The sequence below is a fragment of the Hyaena hyaena genome, unplaced genomic scaffold, assembly GCF_003009895.1.
Source record: "Hyaena hyaena isolate Hyena2069 unplaced genomic scaffold, ASM300989v1 scaffold_189, whole genome shotgun sequence".
NCBI classification, from domain to species: Eukaryota; Metazoa; Chordata; class Mammalia; order Carnivora; family Hyaenidae; genus Hyaena; species Hyaena hyaena.
The window spans coordinates 2099504-2124011 of NW_024080821.1; the positions used below are offsets into that span (position 1 = coordinate 2099504).

Here is a 24508-nt window from a genome sequence, read left to right on the forward strand (position 1 = left end):
CAGGTGTCATTTTGCTGATGACAGGTGAGAGGGTTTCTTTGGTGAACTAGCCTGTTGTCCCCCAAATTTGGACCCTTCGACACTATCCCCCACCCAGTGACTTTAAATACCTACAGACTTCTCCGGCTTCAGGGTGGTGTCTCCCCTTAGGATCATGGGGGATGGGAAACTGAGCAAGAGGGGATCACGGGCACCCCCAGAGGGCCCTGATGGAGTGTGGGCCCTCGTAGGCTCACCGTGGATCAGAGTCCTTGCCTCGTCGTCGGGCACCAGAGTAAGAACGCCCCGTTCCCTCCCCACCCCCAACCCCCTGCATCCCCTCCTCTGTTCTGCCTGCTTCTTTTAGAGGCCCAGAGAGGTGAAGGGACTCTCCGGGAACACACAGCTCATTATTTGGTCCTTCCTTTTTTGAGCAAGGATAATTATGTGTCTCTTTTACCTGACTGTTAATGCCTCCGTCTGGTAGGCTTTCATGAGGCTCCATTTCTGATTCTTTGCTGGGCTCTCTTTTGGAAAAAATGGGAGGGAAATAAACAGTCCTTCCCGCCCCTTCTCAGGAAGAGTCAGACTTCCTAAGTTTCAGGTAGGATCTATACCCTCGGCAGACTGTTCACAAGACTATGGTCCCTTGAAAACGTGACGCTGAGTGAAATGAACCAGACACAAAGGGACAAATACTGTATGATTCCACTTATGCGAGGTACCTAAAGGAGGCAGATTCCTAGAGGCAGAAGGTAGAATGAGGTTGCCAGGGAGAGGGAAGCATGGGGAGTTTGCTTGCTGGGTACAGTCTCAGCTCAGGATGGTTAAAAAAAAAAAGTTCTGGTAATAGATAGTGGTGGTGGTTGAATATACTTACGCCACACCGTAGCATACACTAAAAAAATGGTTACGGTGTAAATTATATGTCGTATACATTTTTACCATATAAAAAAGTTAATTCCAAGAAAGAAAAAGACTTGGATGCCAAAAGAAAGATCTTTCCCACCCACCACCCTGTCCTTCCCAAATTTGTAACACTGCTGTCTTTTCACTCTGTTTAATTTATTTGGGGGCGGTTCTCCACCGAGTTACTAATTCATTGTAAATGGTAATGCACCTCTGAGATAAAAATGATTATATGTTAAGGAATAACATTTATTGATAATTAAGTGTTTCATGGTTTTCTCTGCTTTCTCAAACGGAATAAATAAATATTTTAGACACAATCAAGTTTGCTTTCTCTATTCGGGCCAAACAGGGCTGTCGAGACGATATAGATCTTTAAACTACTGCAAATGAGTCTTGACATCACTGAATTGTTATGCATCCAAGGTACATAGGCTCGAAATCCAGGCTCTCTCCTTTGATCAGGAAAATCATTTTTGTGATACTCGAGTTTTGAGTCCTGTGGGGTTAGGGAAGGGACCAGCAGGAAGACTATCAGAGTCAGAATTTGAAATGATGCAGCGAGTCCTGCCCCCACCCTCCCTGATGCAGTCTGCAAGCTCTGTCACACCTCTTCCCGGCTCTGAGTGGCGGCGCCGGGTGGGACGCTGGGGACACGGGGAGCCCCGAATGGCACTGGGCCTGGAGTTCAGACAGCGGGTTTGCACAGCAGGCCAGGAGGGCATGAGCTGCAGCGGAAAGGCAGCTCTGGCGGCAGTCAGCTCTCAACCCGCCACGGTGACTTGACTCACCCTGGGCACTGTTTCAGGGTCAGGTACGTGAGCTCAGCAGCAAGCTGGCTCCCAACCAGGCCATCCTCGGGCGTGCGGAGCGCTGCCCTTGACTGGCGCTGGCTTTGTGCTCTTTCCCAGCGGCCCGGACGGGTTTGGTTCCTTTGTCCACACTCTGCTGCCTTCCATCCAGAGCACATGCTTGGCCTGGCGGGGGAGGTCGTGCATGACCCGCCTGTGTAGGGTCGGCCGAGACCTGTAGCCTGGCTGTGCCGGCTCCTTGGGGCTGCAGTTACAAACTTCCAAAACCTGAGTGGCTTCCAGCAACAGAAACTTGTGCTCTCACCGTTCTGGAGGCCGGACGGCCAAAAACCAGCTGTCAGCAGGGCCACACTCCCCCTGAAGTTTCTCAGGGACACCTCCCTTGTCACTGGCAGTGTCTGGTGGCTCAGGTGTTCTTGCCTAGTGACTGCGCCACTGGAGTCTCTGTCTCCGACTTCACCTGGGTTTCTCCCCTCTCTGTCTTCTAGGTCTCAAATTCCGCCCCCCCCCTTCTCTCCTAAGTACACCTGTCGCTGGATCAGGGCCCACCCTCATTCTTGAGATCCTTAACTTAGTTACGTTTGCAAAAACCCTTCTTCTAAACAAGGTCCCGTTCATAGGTTCCAAGGGTTAAGAGGGGGACTCATCTTCTGGGAGTCACCATGACGTTCAGACCATTACATCCATCCTCCTTTGCAGGGAGGGTCCCCTGAGTACCAGCCCATCCTGGCTTGCTTAGGCATTCACGAGTTGGCAGGGTTTAGATATGGGCTAGAGAGGTGACCCTCAGAGACACATGAATGTCGGGGTGACCTGTGGGCTAGAAGCGAGGGTCGTGAGGGAGGGGCGAGGTCTGTACGGCAGAGACGCTCTCCACGAGTGGGAACCTCTGACTCGTGTTGCTTAGGGAGCAAATTACTTTAGAAGAAGGACGTTGCCTTGCTGATCTCCACATACTCCACCGTGCCTATCACAGGTGGGGGCCTGCAAGTGCAGAAGGAAGGGCCAAGCCAGTCTTGAGGGGAGGGAGTGATGCAGATGGGCAGAAATGGTTCATTCATTCAGCCTCCAGCCCCTCGGCACTCTCTGTGAGGGGCTCCGTGCGTCCCCGGGACCCAGAGTGAGTGAAGCCTCGCTAGCAGATTCCCCCATCCTCTGCCGTGCGCCCTTCCCTCCCTGGAGGACCTTTCAGAAGGGCACTGCATCTGAACCCTTGTTGAGGGGCCCCTAGGAGCTGGGTCTGGGAGGGTGGGCAGAAAAGAGGGGGCTAACCAAAATGATGCAGGTGCCCTGTGTGCTGATGGGGCCCCTGCCTGGGCGAGAGGCTTATCTGATGGTTTTCACACTCCTTTGAAGGGGGCAAGGGGAGCCAATACACAAAAGCTGCAGAGAAACTATGCGGAGGCTGCCTGCCTCTGGGTGTGGCTCTAGTCCAGCTCTGTGAACACTAGATGGACCCAAGGGACCAAAGAGGAGGAGACGCCCAAATGAGGGAACCCGGAGAACGGCGCCGTCCCTCCCTCCACGGGGACCTGGCTCGGGACTGGGGGGTTTTGTCGGGCCTCATTTCCAAGAAAATGTCATTGGGCCTGAGCACCCTGCCTCTCCAGGATGATGTTGGGGGAGACTTGCCAACTTTCAGCCTCTGCAGCACATGCTTATGTCCCTCTGATGGCACGGGTGACCCTCCGTCATTCGTGTGTAGAACGGGCTGGGATGTGTGCCATGGAAACACTGGCCTGGTCCTCGGGGTGTGGGAATAAAATACATATCCTAATGAAGATCGCAACTGCCATTTGTGTGGTAGTCCCTGCTCTCTGTTTTGCTGGAAATTGTTTCAGAGTAGTGAGTGGCCATTTCCATTTGCCTCCCTAGGAGTCTTCTAGATCCTATAGAAGCAGTGATGTAGGAGCTCAGGCTGCCTGTCCTCTGCTGTTGCTTAGAGAATGTGGTGGTAGAGTCCGAGAGGAGAGAAGTAGAAAAGACCGGAGAGATTCTCTCTCCACCCTGGGTTTCCAGGACCCAGAGTCCACACAGAAGCTTGAAAAGGAAACACAGTCCTAATGTAAAAGTAGCCGTTCTGATTTCCGTGTTCCTGGTTGGTGGGTCCAGGTCTGTGTTTGCCCAGGTTCAGATCCTTGGGGATGGTAGTGTCTTGGTCAATTTGAGCTACTGTTGCAAAGTACAATTGCCTGGGAGGCTTGTAAACAACAGAAACGTATTTCTCAGCACTCTGGAGGCTGGAGGTGCGAGATCAGGGAGCCAGCATGAGCTGGGGTTGGGGGAAGTCCCCCTTCCCGGGGTAGAACCGCTGTCTTTTTGTGGTGACTTCACACAGCAGAAAGCAGAGATAAAGCAAGGTCTCTCCCGTCTTTTATGAGGGCACTAATCCCATTCATGAGGCCTTACCCTTATGACCTACATGCCCCCGAAGGCCCCACCTCATATGTTAGGATTTCAACATATGAATGGGGGGAAGGGGGGCACAACCTTCAGTCCATAGAAGAGAGCCTTGCAAATCCTGATGGGGGCGGGGCCTGTGACCTGAGGGGTGGTCAGTCTCACCATCTTTAATCTGCAGGTGTGCAAAACTCAAGGCACAGAGTGGGGGAAGGGACTTCCTGGGATGACACATAAGTACATATGTGCAAGGTCAGGTCTGCTGTGTCCTGAGGCCCCCCCCCCCCGCCCCCGTCAGGATGTCTGCACCTGTTGCATGCATTCCCATCATCTGGGATGGGGTGCTTGCATTCCCATCATTGAGGCGGGGGGCCGCCCTGTGAGTGGGTCCGTGTGTGAAAGCAGTGCTTGCCGAGGGGGGTCACAGATGGGGCAGTGTGCCGGAAGGGCAGGAGGGGCAGTGGAGAGAGACTCAGGATGCCGAGCAGTGGTCGCCTGCCAAAATTCTTCAGTACAGTTTGTCTAGCAAAGCCGGTCTCCAGCCGAGTAAATACAGTGGATAGCTGACGGGCTGACAGCAGGCATCAAACAGTCTTAAACTGCCCCAGATCCGCAGCGCTTTGGAAGCAGCGGTAGAAAAAGGATGCCTGCGCAGAACAGAGGCCTGAAACTTTTAATAGTTTCTTCCAGGCCTCAGGATGTCCTGATGAGGTATTAGAGGAAGTAATTCAGGAAGAAAAGGACAAATAACCACCTCCGTCTGGAGGCCAACCCGAGGGCTGGCCATTCCAACGCGGAAAGGGCAAGCAGCCCTGCGGTGATCCCCGGCCTCTGCTCTGGGTAACCCGCCCACCCGCCTCCGCGCAGAGCCACGGGGCTCTGACCCTTGTAAATAACAGACAAGTAAATTTCTTGTTTGCTTCTGGGCAGACGTAAAGGACGCAGCGCCCACCGCATGGGGGTGAAATCATTAACTTTTCCTCGCTGTCAGAAGGGTGCTCGGTACAAATTAGGAATCATTTCCTCAACCTGGAGGCCCTTCCCAGGGATGCGGGCCCCCTACCCTCAGATCAGGAGCCCATCACTGCTGCAGGACATCAGAGGAAAACATGTAGCCGGCCAGAACTGAACTCACCACCCCCTCTGTTTTTGTGTTTTTGTTTTTCCTTTCTCCTTTAGGGTTTGGCTTTGTCACGTTTGAGAATGAAGATGTCGTGGAGAAAGTCTGTGAGATTCATTTCCATGAAATCAATAATAAAATGGTAAGTTGGTAGGGGTGAGGCTACCATGCATGCGATGCCCCCCCTTCCCCCCCACACCTTTGTCTTGCAGACTTCTGTAGCCCACGTCGTCACGCTAGAGGGTGGGCAGGGTGGGCACCTAACCATCCAGTCCTGTGAACGGCAAAAGTTGGTGAACTTTCAGCGAAGGGCCGAGGGATAAATATCTTCAGCTTTGCAGGCCACGCCGCTGATGGTCACAGCCTCTTGACTCCGCTGTTGAAACACAAAAGCATACGCAGACAGTACTGTGTGAATAAGGCTGTGTTTCGGTAAAGCTTTGTTATGAACACAAAGCTTTGTTTATTTGTAGTTTATGGACTACAAATCTCTGTAGTTCTCACGTGTCGCAAAATATTTATTTATGTATTTATATTTTTGCCATATAAAAGTACAAAAATTATTCTCTACTCTTGGGCTGTACAAAAGCTGCCGTTGGGTGGGTGGGGGACCACATTTGGCCTGTACATTAGTATTTGCCAGCTCGTGGCTTAGGATATGTGTTGGCTGTTTGGCTTGGCTTTTTGAGGGAGTGTGCCCTAGATAGGAAGTTGACCACCCACATTTCTTCTCTTTTTGGGCCCTGCTGGGTAATTAATATTCTCCCTTTCTGATCCACAAGCTGATTTTACCCTCGTGAGCACCTTCTTCCATACCTCCAAAACACCATTTGGCCCTTTAAAGCTTCTTTTCCTGGGAAGGCACCCTCAACGGGGCGGAGGTGACGACCATTGGCCAAGTTTGGGGTGCCAGATAGGCCTCCCAGAGGAGTGGCCACCAGAGGGCGCCATACCATGTACAGAACGTGCACACTGGCTTGCTCGAAGTCTCAAATTCCTTCAGATCCAGTAGGTGGGTGCAAAACCCCCTTGTGTTGGTTCCAGAAATCTGGGAGTTCAGCGGGTGTTTCTGGAACCATCATCAGGCACTTTGGAGCCAAAATATTTTGGCTGGCCAGCAAAGTCTCGAGCCCCAAGAGAAGAGGGAGGGCAAAATTTGTTTCCCTTGCAGCTATAACTTTGATATTTTCTTCCTTTAGTCAAAATATTCCTTGCTTCTGAAACGTGAATTCAGATATGCATTGTATATTGGTCTTGATAGGTGTTCGCTGACTTTAAATTCAATAATAGAGCCTTTAGTGGGGATAAGATCAAAGCAGTCTGCTTAGCATGTGGTGCTACAGGCCTGATTCACTATTTGACTTGCTAATTTTTTCCCAGGGCACTAAAATAATATTGTTCATATTGTTCCTAGCCATCATATGCATCTGAAATGAAAATGCGGGGGGTGGGGGTTGCATACTGTAGGTTGGAGGTGTCAGCTCAGGCATTAAAAATGGCAGCGGGGAGATAAGTTTGTAGGAGTAACACAGGACCCTTCATAGGCGTTCTCTGCACCCCGTCCCCACAAACTCAGTGCCTTCCAGTTGGTACCTCTCTCTTTTGGGAGGTTGCTCCCTGCTATTTTTAAAACTAGAGAGACAGGGGGCTTAAAAGGAAGCCGAACCCCGGTGCCCGGAGGCCTTGTTTCTCCCAGCCAGGCGCACTGTTGACGGGCTCCCCCGAGGGCCGCCGGGGCAGCACAGAGGAAAGGGGCATCCGAGACACTGGCAGGCACCATTCCCGTCCCACCAAGATTTAGCGGTTCATCGGGAAGGCCCAGTATAGACTGGTGAGACTGCTGCATGCTGCCCTGAATGCATATGTGAGGCCCTTCCCTATACTGGCTTTGAAACAGGCCTGAAACACAAGTGAGAAAGGGCCTTCTTCTCCTCCGCATTCCAGTGGGGACACTGAGGGCCAGGGGATCATGCCCCAGCCATGTAAAGGAACATGGCTCTTGAGCTTACTGGCTGTCACATGAACTCCCACAGAGAGTCGTTTTGAGCTTGGGGGCAGAGGGTGCAAGGACGAATTCCCAGTTGACACAGGGGGACGGTCAGAAGGTAGAGTTTCAGCCCCAGCAAGATAACGCCTGGCCTGGCTTGAAGCAAGAGGGGTTTGTGGCCGTTGTCCCCGGTCATTTCACGTCGGTCGCCCTCTTTTCCACCCAGCTAGAGGCCAACTGTGGTAGGTGCAGGGAGCTGTGTTCATAGCATGAGAGTTTCGGTTTTCTTTTGAATCTGGGGCTGGTACTTGTTCTCTAAGGGGACAAGCAAAAGTGGAAGTAGACAAGAGGGGGTGGATGCAGAGCCGCGAGGGTCACTCACAGGCTTCGGAGTTCTCCCTGCAGTTGCCCAGCCCTGCTCCACGCCAGTGACTGGCTCTCAAGGGGAAATGCGGCTGCGGACGCGGCTGTGGTAGGTCACGAGGCCTCACCGAGCTCCGGGGTGACAGAGCCTGGGGTGACCGCCTGGTGGGGTCGCCCGCCTGGGGGAGGTCCCACCAGCAAAGTCGGAGCACAGGCTTGGGCTTGATAGACATGGTACGCACCCAAAGGACCTCTCCTACAAGCCGTCCTTCCCTGAAGAAGCCTGAATCCTGAATCACCGTGGATTCTGCGATAGCGGCATCTACTCCTGAGGCCCACAGAAAAGGACAGGAATTTAAACTGCTATGGACAGAATTCAGACGAGGGACAGGAAGGACCCTGAGAGGTCAGACTGCCAAGCAGAGACGCCAGTGGTTGTGAGAAGGTCCGTAGAAGTGTTTTGTCAACCGGACGGTGCGCGAAGCTGTGAAGACCCAGCTCGCAGCACCCTGGCCGTCCAGGGGCAGGTTACCACACCGCCCGGAGTGTGCCTGCAGCTACATCTTCTCCTGCTCACAGATAAGAAAGGCCTCACCGCTGGTGAGTCACAGAGATAGGACTTGAATCCGGATCTGCTCCTTCTTAATCCAGGACTCCTGAGGCTGGCACCCAGCGGGTCCTGTATCCGGGATTGTGGGACACACGAAGGATTGCACGAGGGACCGTGGGACAGGGAGGCACATCGTAATTCCTGAAGCCATTTCCCTCTAATTGGGTTGGCGAATCTCTTGGGCATTTTTACAAAATGAGGGCCCTTCCCCAGCATCTGAGAGCCAGCCATTGGGAAGCTGGGATCACAGGAACCTGTCCCCCTTCCCATAGAGACCCTCCCATAAGGAGGTCACCTCCATGGTGGTGGCAGCAGGGCACGGCCCTCCTACACTGAGATCCCACAAACAGCCAAGATTTTTTAGTGCTACCTACATACTCTGCTGAGAACTCACTTTATGCATCTCTTCTATCACATGCACTGTGTCGTGGGTGCTCGTTACTATCCCCGTTTTACTGATCAGCAAGTGAGGCAAAAAAGGAAGGTGAGCAATTTGCCCAGGGCCAAACACCCAGCAAGTGGCAGCACCAGAGTTCAAGCCCAGAGAGCTATAGTCCAAAGCTCATGTTTGTACCCAGGAGGCTAGTACCCCCTCCAGGTGGAAAGGGACTTTAGAGGTCATCTTCCTGGGCGACAGCCTTCGAAGACTACTGGCCACCCCTTCCAGTCAGCCATGCCACGGCCCATGGGACTCCCATAGGAGAGAAGGGTGAAGACCATGGGCTCATTCAGGGCCGGATTCCCAGCTGGGGTGAAGGACCAAGCTTGGGGACGAGGGTGTCCCTGTTGACCATGACAGATTTCCGGGCCTCTTCCCCCAGTGCCCCAGGAGGCAGGTGAGCCACAGGTATGGTGGGGGGTGGGGTGCAGCTGGCTGCCACCTGAGCTCAGGGCCCAACCCAGGAAAGCCAAGACTCAGCCCCTCCCCCCCATCTCGGCCCAGGTCAGAGCCGAGCACAGACATGGCCCCTTATCAGTAAACGCACACATGCACCTGCGGAGCCACCTGGCACCCTCTGGCGAGGGCTTCCTCTCTGCCCCCTCTGTGAGCCCCAGCGCGGGCGCAGCTAACGATGCGTGCCGTCGCATCCCCCTGATTGGAGCAGCCCCCAGCAGTGGGGACATTTGTCCCATTGGGCGCCAGTCAGCACAGCCTCCCAGGGGCCTCGTGGCAAGTGCCGCAGCCGTGGGGAGGCAGGCAGGGTTCACAGACCTGCTCCAGGCCTCCCCGGAGGCCCAGCTCCGTCCCCACCTCAGAGGGGGCCAGGAGAGCCTCGCGGGGTGAGAACGTGGGGTACAGCCTGAGGGGTGCAAGGGCGCCTCTTCCAACACCCAATTCAGCAGCAGGACATCGGCCTCTGCTGGGCACTGTGATGGCGCTTTGCACACACACGGTCACTGTCCCGTTTTACAGAGCGGACACTAGATAGAGCTCGGGTTGGGGAAGGGACTTGCAACAGCCCATGGTTCTAAGCGGCAGGGCTGGGATTTGAACCAGTGTCCCCCTCTGCCTCCAGCCCTGTGTTCTTCCCCCTGCCAACGTAGGCCAAACCTCATTCCCTGAAAACTCGGGGATGGGTAGACTGGTGCAAATGAGGAACAGTTATTTGATTTGTACAAGGGGTTCCTGTAGGGTTCCTCTCCCTTGTTCCTTGAAGGTGATCTGAGTTTTAAATTGGCTGAGCGGTTTGCACTCTCATTAGGAATGAGAGTCTTGGGCCCCACCCCCAGAGCTAGTGAATCCAAATCTGCATTTTATTTTTTTATTATTATTTTTAATGTTTATTTTTGAGAGAGAGACACACACACAGAATCTAAAGCAGGCTCCAGGCTCTGACTTGTCAGTACAGAGCCCTATGCGGGTCTCAAACTCATGAGCCTTCAAGCTGTGAGATCATGACCTGAGCTACAGTCGCCGCTTAACCGGCTGAGCCACACAGGTGCCCCCCGCCAAATCTGTGTTTTAACAAGTCCCTCGCGATGCATGCACACATTTAAAGTCTGAGAAGCCCCGGGCAAGGGTCGCTGCCAACAAGAGAGCATGTGTCAGAAAGAAGGGACCCGGAGCGAGGGCTCAGGCCCCTGGAGCACGGAGCTGGGTGAGCACGGGCGTGGGGTCCCCAGCAGCAGCCCACACTGTCTGTGTGCACAGCCAGCAGTCCTGCCCCACTGCACTCCTGCCGCAGGAATCTGGCCCCGCCAGGGACCACCCCCTGCCACACCCCCGGCACTGGCATCCCCTCCCCCTCTCTTGACAAGGGTCCTGGAGCATAGATGTTTGTGGCACATCCACTGGGGTGATGGGCTGGATCTTCCAAGTAGCATGCGCATGTCCTCAGGCTCGGGACGGGACCTCCTGGGTCACTGACAGGCACTCAGAGCTTCAGAACATGTGGGCCTGAGCCTGAATCCCAGATCCACCACTGTGACCAAGCCGATAGCCCACCTGTCTGCACCTGTGTCCTCCTCTACGGTGGGAAGGATGGCGGCCCCTGCCCTTTGCAGCTGATGGAAGCCTCTGTTGGTTCCTGGCCCTGGGAGCTCTCGGACTGTTTGTTGTAGGGTCTATAATGTGGTAGCCTTGAAGGACTCACCCTCCTGAAAATCCCATTGGTAACTTCACATTTCTTCCATCTGGCCTAAACCAAGGGCCAAAAAGCTTTGTGAAGGGCCAGGTAATATTTTAGACTCTCAAGGTCCTGGGTCTCTGTCACAACTACTTTGCTGTCACAGAGCAGAACGCTGCCACTGAGGATACAGTGAGTGGGTACGGCTGTGTTCACCTAAAGCTTTATAAAAACAAGCAGCAGCTGGATTTGCCCCATGGGCTGTAGTTTCAGCCCCCGGCCCTTTAAACTGTAGCTCAGAGCAGGTGCAGTCTACTTATCTCAAAGGGGCTGGAGAAAGGCTTTTAGCCAAGAGGTCGCCATGGTCCACTACAGAGTCTGCATTTTACTCTGCCCGAGGCAGAGGGTCAGGGGTAGCCCAGACAGACACTGGGGTTTGGGGTAGTAGCCTGCAGGAAGTATCAGTGCCTTCATTCTTAGGGAGACCCCAAGCACTGAACAGGTGGGGAGTGAAGGAACAGTCAGAATGGGGTGCTGTCAACCCAGGAGACCTTCCCAGAAGGAGTGCAACAAACCCCCCACTGCTGAATGCCCTTCAGCACAGCTCACTGATCATTGCTAGACTTTGTGACCTTGGGCAAGTTACTCATGGTCTGTGCTTTGGTTCCCCTCCTCGGTAAGACCAGGATGGCACCCCCCACCCCATCAGACCCTGCCGGGAGTCGTGACCAGGCTCTACCAGCCGTGGCATGCTCTTATCAAACCTATCGGCTTCCTCATCACCCTCCTTGTTTGTAGAATCACTGTGCTGAACAAATAGGTAATCATAAGGTAAGGTGGTCCCAGACAGGTGCAGACCTGGGCAGGGAGGGGTGCATGAGGTGGGAAGGGGTACGCCCTGCAGAGAAGGGGCCACTGCAGTGATTTCCTAGGGTCCGGGGGGCTCACTCAGGCCCTCCCGCTGAATCCTCCGCTGGGCAAGGTTCCGAGAATCCCACTTCAAAACCAAAGCCTGGTGCGCTCCCACACCCGCCACCTTCAGCCCAGGGCACACCTGGGGGTGCTGGGTGCAGGAGGGCCAGAGAGCAGGAGAGTCCTGGCTTGTCCCCTGGGGCAGGGGTGCTGGGCCAGGTGGTGCACGGAGGCCCCCGCTAGGGCTGGCATGGGGGCGCTGCCCCCCGCTGGGGTGCCCTGGTGAGTGGGCACGCATCTCCTCCCCAAGGCCACTCCTCCACAGCGTAAAGACTGCCAACTCGGAGCGGAGCGGATCAGGAACCAGCCCCAGAGTAGGGGGCGGGGGCGGGTGATGTGGGCGGAATTAACTAGGCTGTGTGTTCACCACCCTATTGGCCACATCCTCCTTGCTCGTAAGCTAATTTTAGCCATCCATTCTGTTTCTGTTACCATTTATAAAATGAGAATGTCAAATACAATATTAAACAAGCAGGATGATGGCAAAAAAAAAAAAAAAAAGGAAATGCCAGGGAGGCACTTAATAAATGAGCCTCGTGTTTACCAGCGAGAGGGAGGTCCTGCGCCCCCACACCCCCACGTCATGCTTGTGTGCCAGCTCTGTGCCTGCCGGTGGGGGAGGAGGGGGTAGGGAGGCTGGTAAATGTTCGCTGCTCTTCGAGCAGAAGTAATTGGGCCTGCGGGGAGGCGGCCTCCCAGTCACCCAAGTTTCGGCTCCTTCGCCTTTCGCCCGTCCTTCAGGAAGGTCACTGCAGGGAGCCCGGGAGGGTGGGGTCCTTCTCCCTTTGACAGTGACCACCCCTCTGAGCTTTCCCACGTGTGCTGCTCTCTGCACACCGTCCACAGCGCGTGGGCACGGGGCAAGGAGACCTGGGGTGAAACTGCTCCCCTTTCCCTGCACCCCTTCTCTGCAGCCTGCTCTTCCTTTCCACCCAGTTGCTCTGCCAAACTTCCCAGGCAGGTGCAAGCTAAGGCTCAGCCACACCTCTCCCTCCCGCACCCCCCTACTCTCTTAAATAGAGAAATTAGGGGAGCCTGGGTGGCTCAGTTAGTGAAGCATCCCACTTCAGCTCAGGTCGTGATCTCACAGTTCATGGGTTCAAGCCCCATATCGGGCTCCTGTGCTGACAGCTCAGAGCCTGGAACCTGCTTTGGATTCTGTGTCCCCTTCTCTCTCTCTCTCTCTCTCTCTGTCTCTCTCTCTCTCTCTCTTTCTCTCTCTCAAAAATAAATATTTTTTTTAAAACCGGTATAAGGGTGACTGGGTGGCTCAGTCGGTTAAGCATCTGACTTCAACTCAGGTCATGACCTCACCGCTCGTGAGTTCAAGTCCCATTTGGGCTCTGTGTTGACAGCTCGGAGCCTGGAGCCTGCTTTGGATTCTGTGTCTCCCTCTCTCTCTGCCCCTGCCCCACTTGTGCGCTCAGTCGCTCGCTCGCTCTCTCTCTCTCTCTCTCTCTCAAAAATACACATTAAGAAAAAAATTTTCAAAAACCTTATAAATGGAGAAATTAAAGCAGAGCCTCTGGCAAAGCCCCCCATAGGCTGGAGGGCCCCCAGCCTCACGGCTGCATTTGGGCACCTGCTGGAGGCAGAGGTTTCTTGTCACTTTGAAATGCCCTTGCAGGTTCCCAGAAATAAAAACAGCAGCTGCTGCTGCCACCATCAGCTTTTTCCCTAAATAGTGCAGCCTGTGAAGGGCCTTTTGCACACCTTGCTGACAAAAGCCAGGAGACGGGGCCCTACCTGGGCGGGGGGGTGGGGGGGTGGGCAGGGAGAAAATTGGTGTTGGGGCGCCTAGAGTCTGCCAGGCTGGGGAGTGGCAGCCTCTTTCTTTCTCTCTGCTCCCCAGGCTTTGTGACGTCAGCACAGATGTGAACTGGCTTTGTCACCTTCAGAGAACTCACCTGGGCTCCCGTGGCGGAGAGTAAGGTGCGCCCCAACCAGCCAGATCGGGCATCTGCGCTGCCAGGATCAGCTGCTTTAATTTATTCACTCACTGCAGCTCTGTGGGGCGGGAGGCACTACTGTTACACTGTTTTACGGATGAGAAGATTGAGGCACAGAGAAATCAGGCAGCTGGTTTGCACCTTGAGCTCGCGAACAGAGCTGAGATTTAGAGTCTGGAGCCTTGGCCTCGAAGCTAAACTGGGGGAAAGGATAGACCCCCCTCCGGCCCAGGTGGGTGGGAAGCTGCAGTCACCAGGGTGCGTGTCCCCAACGGTGCTAGGGACCAGCTCAGCTCCACTCCGTGCCCAGACCCTGAGCCCCTGTGAGGGAGAGCCACATCCTCCTGAATGCATCTCTGTGCCCACACTGGCTCCTGCCAGCTACATCGGAGGTGCTAATAGTATTGGTTTATAACCTCCTTCACTTTGTCATCACTGAGTTTAATAAAACAGGGGAAACAGTGGATGAAATTAATCCTGGAACGAGGACGGGGATGGCCTTGTAGAAGGAATGGCCATGCGGACAGGGCCTGGAAGGCTGGATACTGGATAGTAGGGAAGGACCATGCGGACAGGACCTGGGTAGCCGGTGGCCCAGGGGTGGGGATGGGTCTGGAAGAGGGGCTCCTAGGGTTGAGTCATAGCTGTGTCGTTATCTGGCTTTGTGACCTTGGGCAAAATCCACTCCTCAGAGCCTCAGTTTCCTTCTCGACTGTAACTTGGAGGTTGAGGAGGCCAACTCGGGGGAACTGAGGAGGTGATGGGTGAGGGTAGTGAGGACAGCGGGTGTGCCCTGCACTGTGCTTTGTGTGTGTTATGTGTTCGTGTCACTCTGTGTGTGCTATATATTAGGTGATGTGTGTACACGCACACACAGGGACATCATGGCGGTGCTTAGCATATAAAGAGCGCTCAGTGAGTAATGTGTTCCTTCTTCCCTTCAGTAATCCTGCTGCCTGACCGGGGACTTAGAGTCCAGATCACATGTCCTGTGGGCCTGTCAGGGCTTCTCACAGATGGGCCTGGGTCGTTTATAGCAAGCGTGTGTCCTTCGTAAGGTGGATGTGTCTGCCGATGGCCTTTACCTGTCGAAGCTGGCACTTGCATGTGGTTTGCACCGTAGACCCTTTTGTGGGGGTCTTTTGCAGGAGGACCCTTTTGCAATAGAGCAACACAAGTTATCCTGTACAAGTGGGTTCCCCAGTACTAGGCCACAGACTGGGCCCCGTCTACAAGGACAGTGCCTGATGGAGATGCCCGGGAAGGGGGAAGCGAGGGCACGGAACATGGAGCTCTCTTCTGCCCGCTTGCTGCTGCCGGCAGGGCCCAGCTCAAGGCTTCCCTGAGTCCCAGGGGCTGGAGGGCTGGCACTGGCTTGGCGCTGGCTGGGGGGAGGCAGGCAGGATGGTGAGGCGCTGGAGTCCCAGGCCGGGTCTTCCCAGTGCAGCCGCCAGGATCTCTGGGTGTGACTGCTGCCCTTCCCACAATGGGGTCTCGGGCCTTGTCCCCATCCAGCCACACACTCGTGCCGGTCGTGACTCCATCCTGCCTCCAGCCACGGTCAAGTACGGCAACTGGATGGAATGGGAACACTGGAGCAGACATTAGAACCCGGACAAGGCAGCCTGACTCTCTGAAGTCACTCAGAGGGAGGTGCCCAGTGGGTCCATCTTTAGTGTGAGCTCCACACTGAGGAGGACCTTAGCCCTGTGCCTCCCCCCCACCCAAGCCCTCCCCCCCCTCACTGGGCGCCTCCTGTGCTTGTCGCTTGCCCCTTGCTACTCTGTCAGCCTCCTTCCGGAACTCATTCGGCGGCTGCCTGGAGCAGGGCCGGCTTCCTGGCTCTGCGGCCCGAGCAGCTACGAGGCCCTGTGTCTGGAAGGGCGTCGCCCCTTTCCTGATCTGCTGCCAACACCGCCTCCTGTGGTGGAACAGAGGGCACAGTCTCTAGCACATTCCGTCTTGAGGCGAACTCCTGGTACGGTGCGGAGGGCAGGACAGTAGAGGTTCCGTTCTTCCCCGACTCTCTCACCTTGTGTTTGTCTTCCTTGTTCTGTAGTTTCCTTGAGAGAAGCCTCCCCCCACCCTGAGTCTTGGTTATGAACCTACAGGAGCCCCATGAAGGGTCCTGCCCCCTAGACCCTGCAGAAAGGCTTCTGACTGGCAGGTCAAGGGAGAACAGAGGGCAGGATGGAGAAGACCTGGCTGCGGACAGCAGAGGCCTGCGCAGAACCGTGTGTGGTTTCTGGGGGCACAGCTCAGCCCTCCGGCCTTACCAGAGAGAACTGGGCTCCAGGCAGGGCCCCAGATCTTTACCCTGGAGCGGCATCTCCATTCCCGCGCCTCCCTGGAACACTCCTGTCAGCCAGAGGAGGTGGTCAGCTCGGGGCTTCAGGGAAGCAGGGAGTGCTGGGCTGGAGTCCTCTGGAACCTGACTGGAGAGGTGTGGCTTGAGTCAGAGCAAGAGGAGAAGCTGATCTTGGGGCGAGACCAGGTCAGGGTCCTTCCAGAAGCTCCACAGAAGGCTGCAGCCCACGCGGAAGCTCCCAGGCACCCTCCACCCCCTCCCCTGCCAAGCACTCCTCTGCCTGGAGGGCCTGCCCTTCCTTCCCCTCCATTCCACCAGCCACGTAGTCAGCGCGGGTTGGCCTCTCTGGACAGTGGTGAATGTTCCCCTCTGACACGGGCCCCTCTCGCCCTGGAGGAGTACATCATTTCTGACGTGACCGGTTTGGGATGAGAAGTGGAGCGGCAAACACTAACCTCCAGGCCACACAGGGTGGCCTTGTCCTGGCTGGCAAGTCAAGGCCACAGCCACAGGGCTTGGGTTTCCCCAGACCGAGGTCCCGCTGGTTTCCCTCCCGGCCCCAGGGCCCTGTGCTCACTGGCGCTGTTTATGGAGAAACCAGGGGAGAAAACAAAAACCTTTTCACTTCCCAGACCTTGGCATCGTCCTCAGACTGCCAGCCACTTCCGAAAGGTGCCCGGCGAGGAGCTTGCCTCAGCAAAGGGCTACGGGCCAGTTGGGTGAGGGCGGCCACTCAGAGTAGCCACAGGGAAGCCGTCCACACAGAAGCCCCAGCACCTTCTCCGAAAGCTGATGCTAAGTGGTCCCCCTCACCCCCAGGAGAGGGTGTGGCATCGGACCATCTCCCTGGGCACGGGCCATGGCATCAGGCGGACTGGCCTCCAACCCAGCCTTACCACACGTGGTCTGGGTCTGCAGCCACAGGTGAGGTGTCTAATGTCCCTGGACCTAAGCCTCCTGTTCTATAAAATGCATTTGTACCTATAAAGGACATCATGGGGTCCCGTATGGAAGGCATATTAGATAGAAGCATCACGTCCGTGTGTCAGGGTCCCGAGGTGGGTAACTGTACTGTGGTTATGTAAGAACACATCTTTGTGTGTAAGAAATGCGTATCATCACTTACGCACCTGACTCTCAGAAGGTCCAGGAAGAAACATACACAGACCCAGCTGTGGATGGAGACATACATACAACTGCCCTTTGTACCATCCTCACACCTCTTCTGCAAGTGTGAAATTATTTCTGCATAAAGAGTTAGAAGCAGACCTCCTTGCCGTGTTGGGCCCTGGTGAGCAGGGGCCCCTCATCTCGCAAGCGGTCGGCACAGAGTGTCAGCAACCATACGTGCAAGCCACGTCTGGCCTCTGATTCATCCTCCCCAGAGGAGCATGCCACTGCCCTGACTGTCCTGTCGTTAAAGTGGGTTCAGCTAGACCATTCTTCTCATCCTGTAACTGTGTAGGCCCCGCCCACCCCTCCAAGGCCAGTTTGCCAAGCAAAGCAGCCTATTGAAACCTGAAAACTTAAGGCAACCCCCACCTACCTTTGGAGGGTTTGGCATGTCCTTGGCATCCGGCCCCTGGCGCGGGGTTGCCTTGTGGCTTTCCCAGCCGTGAAACTGGAAAATGGACGCCACGTCTTGCTGTGTGAGCCGCTGGTCACATCTGTGTGGCCAGAGGAGCCTCTGAGGCTCCTACGAGCACAAATTCCAGAAGGACTCCCTGCAAAGTCTCTTGCCCATCCAACCACACTGCTTTTTCCAGTTGTCGTTTGGAGCCGTAGCCGTTGTGAGAAACTGCCGCAGTGGGGTCTGAGCCATTGATTGAGATTCAGGGACCAAGGCTTGGAGATAGATGTTCCTTCCACGGAATCTGCCCCCACCCAGCTACCCTAGAGAAAGCACTTCCCATAAGTGGGGTTCTCTCGGGGACGGAGACGAAATGCTTGGGGCAAGAGGCCTGGTCAGTTAGAGGACCGATGCTTCTGTTGACCGTGGGAAGTCAGGCACGCCTCCCGGGGCTGCCCCTGCGGGAGGCTCCCATGCCTGCCCTGCGGCCCACGGTGGAAGCTGACCGCACTGCCTACCGGCCCCAGGACCCACGGCTGGGGAGAGGGCCTCCCACTGTCCTGTCTGCTCACGGCTCTTCATGGATCTCGTGTGGTAGTCGGTCTCTGAAGAGAGCCCTGGTGGTCTTCACTCCCTCCGTGCACACCACGTGTGGCCCTTCCCGCACAAGTCGAGGCCTACTGCGTGTCACCAGGAACTTGATGGCTGGAAGTGGTGGTGTGACTCTCAGGCCTGGATTATAAGAAGCCTTGCAGACTCTGCCGTGGTCTCTTGGGATTCTCATGCTAGGACAGTCCCTCTCTGGGACTCAGCCACCACGCTGTGAGAAGCTGGAGTGCCGCGGAGAAGCTGGAAGCGGGCGCCTCCCTGTGGACGGCCCCAGCCAAACCTAGACATCGCCTGCGTGCTGTGCGAGTGAAGAAGCCGCCTGGGACCTCCAGCTGAGTTCGGCCACCATCTGCCTCCAGCTACACGAGAGACTACACGCAAGAGCCCCGCTGGGCCCAGTCTGCTCACAGAAGCACGAGAGAGCACAACCCATTGTAACTCAGTTGTTACTCAAGGCCACTAAGTTTGGAAGTCGTTTGGGACGCAGCAGTAGACACCAGGGATGTTGTGTGTGACCAGACCTGAGCATGTGACAGGAGCTGGGGGCATGGGCTGCCTTTCCCCCTTTGGGTTCTGACGCAGCTCAGAGTTATTCATGCCCCGTTCGCTAGCTGGCGTGGGGCCCAGTGGAAGGATGGTGACGGGTGACCCAAATGTGGTCTAAATCCAGAGGCTTCAGAGGCGGGCAGGCCCAGAAATGACTGGCGGGGGGGGGGGGGATGTTGACATATGAGTACTTGCCTTAATGCTAGGAGAACAAGACAGTCCGAACCTGTTCTTTTCCACAAAACGACAGCTCTCGAGGTAGAGGCTTGCCTTATTTATGTCTGCACCCCCCAGCCTAGCGCTCGTCGGGCACACCGAGTCCCTCCGCATTGTTGAATTAAGGAGACTGGGTTTCCACGACCCTAACAAGCGTGTGAGTCAGCACGCGCTCTGAACAGGACATCACAAGGGGCCAGGGAAGTAGGGGCAGACCCTGGATCCCTGCCCCCTGAGAACTCACAGTCTGATGAGGGAGGGAGGCTTCTGCCAGTCTGATGGGGGAAGGATGTAGTTTTCGTCCTCAGCAAGCCCCTGACCCACACTGCAAGGACTCAGAACGCAGGCAGAGAATAGCTCTCCCTCTCTCCTCTTGTGTATGTTTTCAGAGGAGCTGGGGGCTGGGTGGGCAGGCCTCCTGGGCCGGAGAGATCTTTCGAGAAGCCTTCAGACCAGGCCAGGCTCCCTGGTGCGGCTGCTACCTCTCCCTGTCACTCAAGTGCCCAGGACGTGCCGGGATCCCCCAGAGAGTGCGTGTGCCAGGGCCCCTGGCCTCGGGGAGCACTCACAGCTGACCCAGCGGGCGGCTGACAGAACGCACACAGTCAGTGCTGCCCGAAACAGCACCAGCGAGACAGAGCGGGGTTCAGCAGGGCCGCCAGCCTATTCAGTGAGAGGGAGAGTAGGTGGGTTTGTTTAAAATACTCCCATTACAGTCAGTTAACCTTTATGTTCCCTAAATGAAAACTGTATAAACCTGAAATTTTCGTTGATCAGGTTGCCTAGGAACAGGCAGCAGGTTTTCATAAGACAATGCAGTAGATTGTCACCGATAGGGCCATTAGGAAGTGAGCTGGTTAGCGGTATTATTCCGGATCCTGGGGCTGGCGTCAGGTAATTATCTGTCCGCCTCTGCAGAGCACACCCATCTTCCTGGGCGCGGGCAGGCTCTTGCAAATGAGCTTTCTCAGCCTGCTTCAGAGTCCCGGGGATGGAGTGGAGGAGCAAATTGTCACCCTGGGCTTATGAAAGAAATCTGAAAGCCCCAGTTCTGATGAATATACTTCTTTTTAATCACCCCTCTGTACCACTACTGGCAACAGTAATACTCAAAGCAGAGAACTTGGCAAATAAACGGCAGTAACAAAACGCACTACAGAAGTGGAAGAACAAAGTCGCTCTAAGGCAACTTTCGTATAGGTCTGGTTTTTGTTTTTTAATGTTTTTTTTTATTTATTTTTGAGAGAGAGAGACAGACAGCTTGAGCAGAGGAGGGTCAGAGAGAGAGGGAGACACAGAATCTGAAGCAGGCTCCAGGCTCTGAGCTAGCTGTCCGCACAGAGCCCGACGCGGGGCTCGAACCCACAAATCGCAAGATCATGACCTGAGCCGAAGTCGGACGCTTAACTGACTGAGCCACCCAGGCGCCCCGGTATATGTCTTTTTAATATTTTCCCCCTATAAGATATGCATATACACGTGTTTATCTTCCACAACGTCACTGTAACTTGCTTCCCACTCCTCCCCCTGCATTTAGGGTGACCAGCCATCCTGATTTGCCCAGGCCTGAGTGTTTCCCAGTACTATTGCATGTTATTATCAGTGTACTTTAATGTGGATCCATAGCTTTCAGTCAGCTTGGATGAACCAAAATTGGCTAATTCCCTTTTCTTGGACATTTAGGGTATTTCCTTTAGGGGAAAAAAAATTATAATCAGCGCTTGTCACCACAGTAGCCTTATCCATATAAGGATAAACTCCTGCAAGTAGGATTATTCGGTCAAAGAATGCATACTTGTATGGCTTTTGATGTTTTGTTGCCCTCCAAAAAATAGGCGCTAATTCCTACCCCTCCTCCCCATACTCTCCAGGCTCTGACATCAAGAAATCCTGTCATCATGGCCAGTCTGATAGGGGAAGAAGTGTCTTCTTTAGGGGTGTCACTTGTGACTTACGATACGAAAGATAGGTCTAATTACTAGTCATTTGTGAATTGCTTGTTCATACCCTTCACCCATTTCCATTTCGGGACGCTCATCTCTTCTTAAGCTTCATATAAAGAGTTTTTATAGATTATCAGGCGTGAATATTGAGCTATTTTTGTCCATGTTTTTAAAGCGTGTGGTTATGACTCTTGAAAGAGCAAGAGTGAGTAATACCTGTTATCTGGTGTCTCTGAAGAAAGACCAGTAAATATTTTAGGTAATTAAAGCTTCCCCCAAGCCTTAAGCACTAAAATATTTTTTTAATGTTTATTTATTTTGAGAGAGAGAGAGAGAGAGAGAATGCAGAGGAGGGGCAGAGAGAGAGGAAGAGAGTGAATCCCAAGCAGGCTCCACGCTGTCAGCACAGAGCCTGGCTTGAGGCTCAGTCTCACAAACCGGGAGATCATGACCTGAGCCGAAATCAAGAGTCAGAAGTTTAACCAACTGACCCACCCAGGCACCCCAATGAAATATTTTTAATTGAAATATTTGGGATGAGAAGATTTGAGAGATATCCATAAATCCAAAATGGGTAGCTCGTATAGGTCCCTTTAAAACAAAGTATAAGGCACACAATTTAATGTCTTCATGTCTGAGATACCCTGGGAACGATAGTAATTTTCTGTGTGATAGTGAGACCCTCAGCAGCTGTTGAGCCACGTGGAGTTTGGGCTCCTCTACCATCTGGCCCCCTTTTAAATATGGTACCTGATTTTTCTCTTTTCTCCCTCGCTATCAAACTGTCACGCTGATACTTTTTGCTCTATAAGCAGCCCTGCCCTACGACATCGCGTCTTCATCAGCAATGGGGCTAATTAACAGTTAACGATGTTTGTTAAGTTTGTCTGTAAACTAAGAGAAGTAAGCACAGAGCAGGGATCTGAAACGTGCTCTTACGAACAGTGCAGCCACAGCAGGCCGCAGTTTTACCTCTTTCCTGGAGTCTGTATTCTACATCATTAAGGTGGTTAAGTAAGTGACTTCTGGGTTGTGTGAGCAGAATAGGATTAAGAAATTTTGGAGGCAGAAGGGAAACCGGAAAGATTAGCAACCACTTGAAGACGTAGCTGCAGAAGGAGAAACCGGTAATCCAGATGGACAGAGGCGGTGTTTAATGTTATTACTTCTCCTGGGAGCGTGCTGGGGCAGGCTTTCTGGAGATGGTGGCATCGCTGACCTAGAAATTTTAAAACGCCAGCTCCCGGGCCTGCACCCGCCGGGATATGGCTCATGGCACATTACCCAAGCCTTCTGGTGTTCAGTTTTGTCGTCTGTGAAATGGAGCTAAAATTAACTGGCCTGTCTATTTAATAAAAGAATCAGATGGCCTGATGTGAAGAGTCACCGGCCTAAGGAATTTGCAAAAAGGTGAAGGGCCAAACAGTCATGAGGGCCTATTACTACCGCTGATGTTTTTCTTCACAGGTGCACCCAGCAGCCGCGGTCTGCACACGTCCCAGTCTGAGCGCTCAGCCCAAGCACGTGTGTCTTCAGCCCACGTCCCTGCTACCCCTCCAAACCCAATTTCATCCTTGTAGGTTTCTCCAAAGCAGGCTTTGCAACAAGTGGCATGTTTTCTTAAATATTTGTTTCGCAGGCCATTTACTCGGCATGGCTATTTTTACAGTGAATAAGGAGCAAGGCTAAAAATACCTTAGCTGGTAACCAGATCCGTTCTGCATTTGACATTTACGTGGAATTCATTTGCATCTCATTTGTTCGCCTTTCTGTTTAACAGGTAGAATGTAAGAAAGCTCAGCCTAAGGAAGTCATGTTCCCACCGGGGACAAGAGGCCGGGCCCGGGGACTGCCTTACACCATGGACGCGTTCATGCTTGGCATGGGAATGCTAGGTGAGTCTGGGTGGGACCCTGGGGACACAGCAGAGCCACTGTGGACTATACACCCAGCTGGGTCACCTACCAGTTGGGCAAGCTGCCTGACCTCTCTGAACCTTGGTTTCCTGTCTGTAAATGAAGACAACAGACCCCTATGCAAGGCGTTTGTAACCATTGAATGAATAGAGACAGATACATAGATAATAGATAGGTGAACAGGTAGGTAGGTAGGTGATAGATAGATAGATAGATAGATAGATAGATAGATAGATAGATAGATAATCATCTTGTTCCATGCCTGGCTCATAAGAGCTGCTTGATATTATTTTATCTCCTTTCTGCTCCCCTTTTGAAAAGAGAAAAGCCACCCCGCGGCCTAACTCCTCCTTACTAACTGGGTGTTCTTAAAGACCTAAGGACTCCTGGCGCCTTCACCCGAGTGAGCTGAGGCTACATTTTCTAAAACTTGGGAGAGGAGGGGGAGTGATGAGGATGGGCTATAATCCTGTTTAAATGATTAACATTTTCCTCTTGGGATATCAGAATTTGCATTTAAATGGATGTTTTAAATGGCCTGTTTTACTCTTTATTTGCCAAAAAAAAAAAAAAAAAAGATGAAAGACAAAATGTGTTTGTTCTGACAAAAAATGATCTCTCCTGGCTTTTAGAGAAATTAAGTTGCATATTATGCCCCTCCCTTAAAGGTATCTCTGTCCGTCCTGCGTAGATAATTGAAAATCTTGCCGCTTAAATGGCATGAAAAATGGAGAAGGCAGTGGAGGAGCGTAATGGTGTGGGTCGCAACAATAATTAGAAATTTCAAGGCGAGAGAACAGTATTTTAGTGCAAGTTATTGTGTGTCGGGAAAATACTAATTAAATGGGATAAATGGTAGTTAATGGTAAAATTCCATTCAGACACATGATCTGTCTAGCTTTAATGGATTTTCATTTGGTTTGGCTAAGAGTCCTCCTATATTGTTTGATCGGCTCTTTGTGTGTTTTCAGATTTGCAGCCGTTTGAATCATTCCTGGCTCAATTTTAAATGTATAAAACTTTTCTTGGTGTTATAAATTCTAAAAAAGAATTGTATCTATTTTGTCTGAGGAAATACCAAGGGGAGGGAAAGTTATTTTGTGGAACTTTAAGAAGTGAAAAGAGATGCCGTGAGAATTACTGAAACCGGCTGGGATGTTACTTCTTCTCGAATGAATGTTTTTCGGTTTAACTGCATTTCAATGGAAATTCCTGTTTACTTCTTTTAAAATTGACCAAATGATTCTAAGGCTGATCTGCCAGAAGAAATACATGAAGACTACATAAGGAAATGTTTTCAAAAGAGCAATGAGAAAAGACCACTGTGACCAAATAGCAGAACATAGCACAAAGCTACAATAATTAAATGGTGTGGGATATAGGGACGTGCCTGTTATAGAAAGTCAAAACACCTAAACTAAATGTACTTCTGTGTAAGAGTGTAATTATTATACAGAAATGACATTTAAGAATCAGTGGGAATTATCTCCTGCTTGGCTAGGAGATACTTGGCTAGCTCTTACTTCAAAAGCAATTTTTATGTGGTCTTTACCTTATGTTTGTAGACCAAAAGAAGGTCCAAATGGATTCATAGTTTTAAATTTTAAAATCACATCGTAAAAGAGTTGCGACCTGCAGGTTTGGGGAGTCTTCAATTTTAAAGGGTGAGTATAAAGGCCCTGGGGCATAAATTAGGATCAGATCTTCAGGAAGTGCCCTATCTTTTCTGAGG

The 24508-nt window shown here is 53.0% G+C and overlaps 1 protein-coding gene across 3 annotated transcripts in view; it reads left to right on the plus strand.

The window, feature by feature from the left end:
• MSI2 (musashi RNA binding protein 2) overlaps window positions 1-24508 on the plus strand; it is a 387255-nt gene that overhangs the window by 302981 nt on the left and 59766 nt on the right. For all 3 annotated transcript variants that reach the window (XM_039241135.1, XM_039241136.1, XM_039241137.1), the window contains exons 8-9: window positions 5280-5362; window positions 22641-22755. In XM_039241135.1, coding sequence (XP_039097066.1) covers window positions 5280-5362; window positions 22641-22755 — 198 coding nt within the window. The remainder of the gene's footprint in view (window positions 1-5279; window positions 5363-22640; window positions 22756-24508) is intronic.